We start from the raw sequence: 8920 nt of genomic DNA on the forward strand, positions 1-8920 counted from the left end.
ACAATGGAACCACTCCATCACTAACAAAACCAAACGTTTTTTAGCAGTGGACAACTGAACACACCCCTACAAGACCATTCATTTAACACAATCATTACTACAGAAAATAGCTTTAACAGTAGTATGACCCATTATTTTTCCTGATACACGTTTGTCAAGTCTAACACATTTCCAGAATAGTGAAGGATTGTGGATTAGCTTAAATTCTTGGAAAGCCTAATTAAGGTTCTCTAATATGGATGGTCTAGGAGTTTTGTTTCAAGTATCCATACCCATGCTGCTTTGGTTGCAGCAGTTTTATTTTTAACAGAAACCATGCCAAACTGATTAAGTCTGATAAGGCAAAAGCAAGAGCAGTAGAGCATGTTCAGTCATTCGTTCTTGTCACTGAACTACATTAAAGCTTCTCACACCAGGTGAACCTGACCTTTATGACTTATGCAGAGGGAAATGTACTTCACGCCAAGAACGATGAGCTTGGAAGATGACCCTGCCAACGCCCAATACTTTGATATTAATTAAGTGCTGCATTCTCTAATGTATAAATTAAGAGCCCAATTAACATACACTACCTACAATTATACTTTCAGACATCTCACGCGCTAAAAAAAAAAAGCCTCTTACTCGTATTTTCTTACACCCATCCTGCTCACAACTCAAAATAGAAAAAAGTATATATAGTAGAAGGAGGAGCATAAATGTAGCATCAGCTTTTGGCTAAATGTAATAGTAATCACTGCCGTGCATCGCTGCTAGCATTACACTTGCTGGTAACAGTCAGGATAGCAGCTGGGAGGTTGACCACACCAGTAACTGTGTCATTGGCTGCCATTTACCTGAACCCAGGAGGTGACAACACATGCCTTTCCATTACTCCTGCTTAACACAAATAATAAAACAATTTTTCATGCACTTCACAGGTTCAAGCAAGTATAACACGCAACAAAAACATTCTGAGGGAACGCAGGAAAGGTATAAGTTACAGTAACATTGAAAAAGATCATAAGAAAGTTTAATGTGTGGGATACCTGAACTAAAGCTAAGCGTATGTACAGAATAGTCAATTAAAGCCAGTTCTGAAAGTGTGAAAAACAATGCATACCATAAACTGCAAGCTTTGGTATGCATTCTCGTACACATTGTGTAGTCATAAACTGATGACAAACATTCAGTAAAGTGATTTGGGCATTGTTTTGGAAGTTTAAACAATTGCCTACTATATTGTCTCACAAACACAAGTTGTTTCACAAGCAGCAGACTAATTGCATATAAAAGGGATCCCCACAAAAGGGATCCCCAATTCTCCCCCAGATCTCCTAAGGCACACCAACTGAAGACAAAAATATAGTGTGCTTAGTCCAGAACAGTGTGTGCACCAACACGCTTGCCAGCATCCCTGAGCTGACTCGGCAGCCAGGTTTAAGTGAAGAAAATTACCTGGGTTGAGTTCTGCTCCCCTTTCCCCTTGGGAATTCTCTACTTTGGAATTGTCCCTATTCAGTTCATATTTTTCATAAAAAACGCAGCAAATTAATCTCTTGAGACTTTTAGAATCTTTCACATATGGTTGAAGTTGGCCGGCAGATTCATAAATTAATGGTGGAGATGGATGGGTCTGCAGATGGCAATGACAGGCTTCTGTGTTCATAGTACCTATTTTTCCCTCCCTATCTCACAGAAATAAGAATCAAAAGAGAAGATACAAAGTACTTAGAGATGCAGAAGATAGACACCTTTAGCGTTCGAAACCAAAAATTCAATTTGATGCAAACCCAAGAAGACAATCAACAAAACTGACACATCCCAATGACTTGGAATAAAATGCCATCACCACCCAAAACCCTTGTGGTTTCCAAACGTATGCGACTGAGGGAACAGGAAGTGGGCAAAGGCATTATCTAAATGACTAGGTCTCTTATTCGCTCTCACAAAAGAGAATGGAAATCTTCAAAACTGCTACCTGCAACTACGCTTTCTTTGTCTCCCCCAGCACAAAAACTTCATTCCGCCACACAACAGCAGGCAGTCATTCTCCAAACAAGTCTGAAAAATGTAGGACGCCATCTCTGTCTGGCTAATGCACCTCGATTCTCATCCCACTGCAACCAGATTGAATCCTTCATCCTTTCAAATCTCTCCTGTCCTGCCAGCCTTTCCTCCTCCTGGTCACACACCCAGACTCACCTTTCCTATCAGATTCCACTCCTGCTGCTAAGCTCAGCCCAGCTCTGCAAGTAACAGACCCCTTGAGTCAGGAGGGCACCGTTAGAAATCAAAATTTTAGGAAGAGCATAATTTTTCAAAAACAGTATTTTAAAACTGCAAAAATTTCATTTTAAAACATTGACAGTCAATGCTCAAGCTTCCCATTGCAAATGGTTGTAGCCAAGTTTGAGACACTAGGCTTCAACATGTGAACTTGTCAAGACTGACGATCGCCTGCAATTGCCTATTTGCATACTGCATACGTTCAGATGGATTACCACATATTAATTAGGGCATATCTTAAACAATCTTGAATTAGAATAGAATGGGAAAAAACCTACTACTGTTGCATTATGAAAAACATTATAATTAAGCACTGTAACAGGACAGACTACCTAGACAGGCTGTGAAATCCCTCTTCACTGGAGATTTTAGAGATGTCAGACAAACATTGTTATCTGTACTTATGCAACCAGACCATGGAGTAAACAGAAGTCACTTCCAGCCTTAAACTTCTGTGAAGTTATGTTTCAGAGAAAAAAAAAAACACAAAACACCCACCAACATTTCAGTACTCAAATTGATTTTCTGTTTGGAGAACAGTTCTTCAATTTCACTTATTTTTAAATTCAAATTCAAGCAGTGAGCAGTTCCACTAAGTCCACAAGCTTAATAAAATTAATACTTAAAACTGCATGCAAGCTATGCACAGATTCCTGTCTGATCCAATGTAAAGCATCACCAAGATTTTTTTACTCAGGGCATAAACATTTTGTTCCAAATGAAACTCTACACATTGCTTGCCTGCAGCCCTGGCTGGCAAAGTTAGATTCTGCTCAGAAAAAGACAACACATGTTCATGGCACAGCCAGACTGAGTCCAAACTCAATATAGCTCCAGTGACAGTAAACCATGCACTGTATTGTTAGGAATGAAACATTTCTGGAGAACCTAACAGACGAGCTTTCTCTTCCCTCTGGTGAGCAAGGCAGAAAAAGGTGCTGTCTGTCAAGGAAAAAATGCAACTGACTACACAGACTACTGAGAAATACTTAATGGCAAACAAAAAAGCATGGGGATGGCAATATAAAAGTTAACAAATTATTTTTTAGAGACGTTCATAATATTAGCTAGAGAGGTGTCATCAAAACAACCACTTTGTAAAAAGTTAACCATACGAATAATGATAAGAAATAGAGTTATGCTTGTCTTTGTCCATGGTGAAGTGAGGTTTGCTTCCCTTCCCCAGAGAAGAACAGGCAGACAATTTAGCCAAATTTTTACACGTGGTTCCCTTGAGGGTAAAAGCATTCATACTGAAGCGAGGTATCAATGTAGTGTCTCAGAGCTTGAAGTTGGGGCTCCTTGGCCACCAAATGACTGCAGCTTCCATTTCCTCACAGGCTATGCCTACACTGCACAGTGCAGTACCAACGTACTGAATTTTGTTTGCAAACTGGAAGCAGCTTAGCTGAAATATCAGAGGTTCATAGAGGCCTATTTACCTCATGGAAAAAAGGCTCTTCTCAGGCAGGTGAACGGCTCTGTGCAGAACCCTGTGCTTTCAGAGCTACACTCTCTCTTTACACAACTAGACAGTTAAGGAAGCCCTAGCCTGGCATACAGGCTGCGCTTGTACATGTGGTTATCCATCAAACATACCAGTCGTGCCCCTCAAGCAAACAGTCTGTTTCCATCTGCTGGGCTAATACTTCTGAGAGTCAAACAGAAAAATGAATGTAATTTTTAGATCACATCTGAATGAGCCGTAAGTAATGAGTACAGCACCAGTAAAGAAGCAGATATTGGGGCGCAGATAGGTTTAAAAAAACCTGTTTAATATGAAAGATACATAGAGTTACTTACTAATTCAAAACACTGAATTAGAAGAACTGAGTTGAATATAGCCAAAGGAGGCTTTTCCTCATGTCACACAATTCATATTTCAAACAAATTATGCTGAGACACTACAGTAACTTTAACTGGCAAAACAGAATTGGATAAAGATGCTTCAGTTCACTCATTGTAATTAATAATTAAAACGATCATTAAAAAAAAATACTTCAATCTCTATCCAATTCCATTCACACTGAAAATTTCGTGGGCCTGTTGAACCGCGCAGATACAGACTTACGAAAAGACTTCCAAAGATAAAAGGATATTCTGTTTGCTTTAATTTTCACTTTATACTTTCTGCAAATAATTTACACATTAGACAATGGAATGCTGTCTACACTGTATACGTATATGTATAAAGAAGGAAAAGTGGTTTAGTATTGCATATCACAGAAGGCAAGCAAGTGAAACGAGGAGAGATTATATCTTTAATACCACGTCTGTAAGAACACCCAAACAAAATTCTTTGGCAATATTGGGGAACAGCTCCAAGCTTCACCAACCGCCTCTTCAGGCACAACCCTCAAGATTAACGCATCCGAATCCTCTAAAATATAAGGGCGTATAAATGTCTCATAGTAAACAAAAGATTTATAAAAGGTATTTCAAGTCATTTGCAAAATAAAGAACAGAGGCACAAACCATTTTTTTGCCAATATAACTTTTTAAACCCCTCAAATTTTTACTGTAGACTAGAATAGGTAAAACATCCTTACTGTAGCATTTCTTTTTACAGGGAGTAATATATGATTTAAATGCAGAGTTACCAGTTACCTGTAAGGGTCTAGATTTTATGGAAGAAGCCAGTAATATTTTTTACCTAATAATCAGGAAATAATTTTGAATCTAGAGCTATTTCTTTATTACGTCTTCAGTTATAAAGCTGAAAAAAGGACTACCTTCTTTCTTCATTCATATTCCAGATTATGAGTGAAATTGTCATCTACAGCCCCACTGTAAGAATTTTTTGTCTTTTTCTTTATGCATCTTCACATCTTTCCTTTCCTGCCCACAGTAAGCCCAGGTCTTTGTGGAGCTCTCCTCAGGGAGGTCCAGATATTCTCCTCCAGACAGAAATTTACAAACCTGTTATGAAGATAGTTTCCCTCTGATGTCATGATTTTGCGTTTATAAACACTTGATTCTATATACTGCTGAGGTATAGTATCCATTCACTACTCAGAAGTAAGAATTAATAAGGGTTTTTCAAAGCTACAAAGGCAGGATTTTCACTCTGATGGGAGCATACAGTTCATACTTTGGGGGAGGGGAAGAGAAGAGTGAGTGTTGGCTCTTTCATGAACATAAAAGGGCAGAATTACACATTAGTGTAGCCTCCCCATGTATAGACATTTTTTTCCTGAAATGCCCTGTAAACTTAAAATCAACCGTTAATTGCTTTAACTAAAGCTCAAATCAGCCATGTAACTACTTTTACAGAGGATTACAACCAAGGTTTTTTAAAATGTGGGTTGTTAAAATTTCACAATTAAGAAATAAATCACGATGGGAAAATAGGTTCCTATTCACAAACCAACCAAACAAGCTGGTATCGTTAATACCCTTTTTAACAAGGCAAAACCAGAACTGAAATACTGGGAATGCTGCTGCCAGGCCAGGATTGAGGTGAATTGGCAAAACCGTGCAAATGGGCTCCTACCGCACCTGCCCAGCCCTTGGCCTCCTTCAAATCTGTACTCCCTCCTTCAGTAACCCTTTTCAGGCCAGAGAAATTACCAACTCACTGAAGTTTTCACAAAGGGAAAGAGAAAAAAAGAAAAAAAAAAAGCCTTCACATTTTAAAAATTACATTTGAAAGAAAAGTTGCGATGCTGGACATTCTTGATTCATACGTGCTTTAATACCAAGACTTTTGACCTTCAGAAGTCCCTTCTTCCAGAAAAAAAAAAAAGAAAAAAAAAAGAAAAAAAAAAGAAGGAAAAACACTCCTCATAAACTACCACAGAGAGACGCTGCAGACATCAATCTAAAATAATGGCAGCCAAAGGTCAGGATGATATATGTAACATCAATCTTTTAATTTAAATATCTTCCTGAAAAAGACCTCTTAAAAAGCAGAAGTGAGAAAATCAGAGACTATCTAGTCACAGCGATAGAGAAACTGCCCAAACGTGTATAATTTATAGGATTTTCCTAAAAATGACACCACGTACCTTCACCCTTGACAAATAAATCAATTTTAAGATCTCACTGAAATGTAACATGGGAACGACTATCAGCTTGTTTGGTCACCTCAGGAAGATAAAGCAATTTTCTTACAAGGATTCCTTTATGAATTATATACAAGAGATTATAAAATAACACTCAAAAAGCACTGCAAATTGGATCCTGATTAATCAAAAGACACCAAAGTCCTAGGAGTCTTCCAAAACTGCTGGAAAATGCATACAGCAAGAAGAACTGCTGTTAGTACCAAACAAAGCTGGGTAACCCTCAAAAGGCTCCAACATACAGATCTGTCACCATGACAGAAAACCAAAGGATGCCAGACCAATACACATCTCTCTGCCAGTATCATGGCCAAACATCCTAAATATCTGACACTGAGCTTCCGAGCAAAATTAAAAATAGGTCTAGAATGTCCAAAAATATGAATAAGGATGCTCTTAGCATATATGCTTCCAACTTCTTGTTAAAAAAAAACCCCCACAACTCCTCAAGATCTTTCAGCATTCCTCAGCAGTGTTTTGTGTTACTGTTTTATAATTACAAGTGACAATTGAAATAGTTAATTTTTTTCTTCGGGTATTTCCTCCAAGAAAAAGAATATACATTACTGTAAAACTGCAGCACATGTTTAAGGCCCCCTAAAAGCACCAATGCTGATAAAATTAAAAATGGCTGTGCCCAAAGATCCCACAGCAAAACAGGCACAGCTCTGATGATGATTAAAATATATATTAAAAATTCCTGCATCACCTTACAAAGGGCGAGGTATGCAAAACAAAAAGATTATATATTTTTCCAAAATTGAACTAAGTTATTAGCCGAGAGAAGCAGATCTAGGCAAAGCACACATCTCGAATGCAGGTCGAGTTCATTTACACAATAAAGCAGATTTTATCCTCCGAGACGCTTCAACGTATGGGGATTTCAAAACTTTTATCAGGCTTGGCTGCTGAAATGGATGCACACCACTTTTTTAAGGAGACACAGATGTGCCCTAATACCAGCATCACCTCCACCCCACCTTCCTCAGCCCCCACCAACACGCAGTCTGGCTTTTCTTTCTCCCCCTGCTCTCCCTTGGCAGATAGTTCGCTGACGTCTTGTAAACTAAAAGCAGGTTGATTTGAATTTTCCATGGATGGCTCGGAGTCACGGATAATTCATTATTCACACCTCTCTAATTAAACCGGTGCCCAGCAGGCGAGGCAAGGCTGAAACCAGCCAAATGTCCCCTGGCCAGTGCGGGTCAGCAAGGTCCAATGTGGCTTGAATTTTGGCCATGGTGTCACTTACCCTTTGCTACACGGAGGACACAGAGCTGCTTTGATAAGCGATGTCCTGGAGGTGGGAGGTTTGAGAGCAGCACACCCCCTTCCCTCTGCCAAAATGGCTAGTTCGTTACACCCACTGGCTACTTACCAGCCGCAGTGCTGAGCAGCAGGGTGGCACTGGAGAGCAGGAGCACCAGCACAAGGTGCTGCAGTGAGGCAGTCATACCTGGGGAACCCGGGGAGCGAGCCACAAGAACAAAAAAGAAAAAGAAAAAACAACAAAAAACCACAAAACCAAAAAGGGGGGAAAAAAAAATCCCGACGAGAGGAATTTCCTCCTTCTTTCGCACAGCCTTCCTCAGCTCTCTGGGTTTACAATCCCGCCTGGAAGGGCAAATGGCAGATGCGAGGAGCCGTCTTCCCTCTTACTCCATTACACCCTTCATGTCTGGGGCGCCGGCACCGCTCGGCGGAGGCTGGGGAAGAGCCTGCTCCTGCCCCCCGGCCCCGGGGCATCTCCCCCCCGCCGGGGGTCGGCGGCAGGCTCCCGGGGGAGCTGGGAACCACGCTTATTTCCTGCGCGGCTCCGCCACACCGAAGAAACGGCCCGGTGGAGAAGGAAACATATCCAGGCGGCGGCCCCGCGCCTGCAGCACTGTCAGTCAGGGCAGCCCCCGCGGGCCGGCCGGGCCACGGACAACCGAGCTCTACGGGCTCACGGCGGAGCCGCGTCCCATCCCGTTAAAGGTCTCTGGTCTTCTCGCTGCCTCGCGCTGCCGGGAAGGCGGCGGCGATCCCCTCAGTCCCTCCGCGGCCAGGCGCCACCGGCTCCGCTCTCAGGGCGAGGGCTGCGGCCGCATCTCGGCCCCATCTGTCTCCCCCGACGGGCAGGCTCCACCGCGCACCCCCGGCTCTAACCCGCCGCCAACCACCGCAGAAGCGACGCCACCCCCGGCCACCCCGACAAAGGTGGAGCACGGGGCGGCGGGCGGCGAGGCCCCTCCTCGGCGGCTCCAGCTGCGAAGGCACCCGGCTCCCCTCCGCGGGCAAGAGCGCGGCGGAGGCCCTTCCCCGGCGCCGGGCCCCTCCTCCGCCTCCCTCCCTGAGTTTCCACAGCGCCAGGCAGGCAAGGCAGCCCCCGGCCCAGCCTCCTCCCTCAGGTCTCCGCTCGCCCGGGGAACGGCTCAGCCCCCCCGCCCCCCAGCGCCGGGCTCGCCGGCGAGGGGCAGCTCCGCGCCGCTCCGCCTCCTTCCCGTGCCCGCTGCCGTGCTGCGGCCGGGAGACGAGGGCCGGAGGTGGTTCCCCCCCTCCTCTTCTCCTCCGCTGCCGCCGCCCCGCGCCCCCTCCCGCCCGCCGGC

At 43.3% G+C, this 8920-nt stretch overlaps 1 protein-coding gene across 2 annotated transcripts in view; it reads right to left on the bottom strand.

The window, feature by feature from the left end:
• The window catches only part of BMPR2 (bone morphogenetic protein receptor type II), a 107593-nt gene extending 98752 nt beyond the window's left edge, over window positions 1–8841 (bottom strand). Inside the window, exon 1 of one of the 2 annotated variants that reach the window (XM_014954444.1) lies at window positions 7711–8841. In XM_014954444.1, coding sequence (XP_014809930.1) covers window positions 7711–7786 — 76 coding nt within the window. In that variant the 5' untranslated portion in view covers window positions 7787–8841. The remainder of the gene's footprint in view (window positions 1–7710) is intronic. The other variant, XM_014954443.1, reaches the window with a different exon arrangement.
• Window positions 8842–8920: the final 79 nt, after the last annotated feature.

Source organism: Calidris pugnax, unplaced genomic scaffold (assembly GCF_001431845.1).
Source record: "Calidris pugnax isolate Ruff unplaced genomic scaffold, ASM143184v1 scaffold103, whole genome shotgun sequence".
Taxonomy (NCBI): domain Eukaryota; kingdom Metazoa; phylum Chordata; class Aves; order Charadriiformes; family Scolopacidae; genus Calidris; species Calidris pugnax.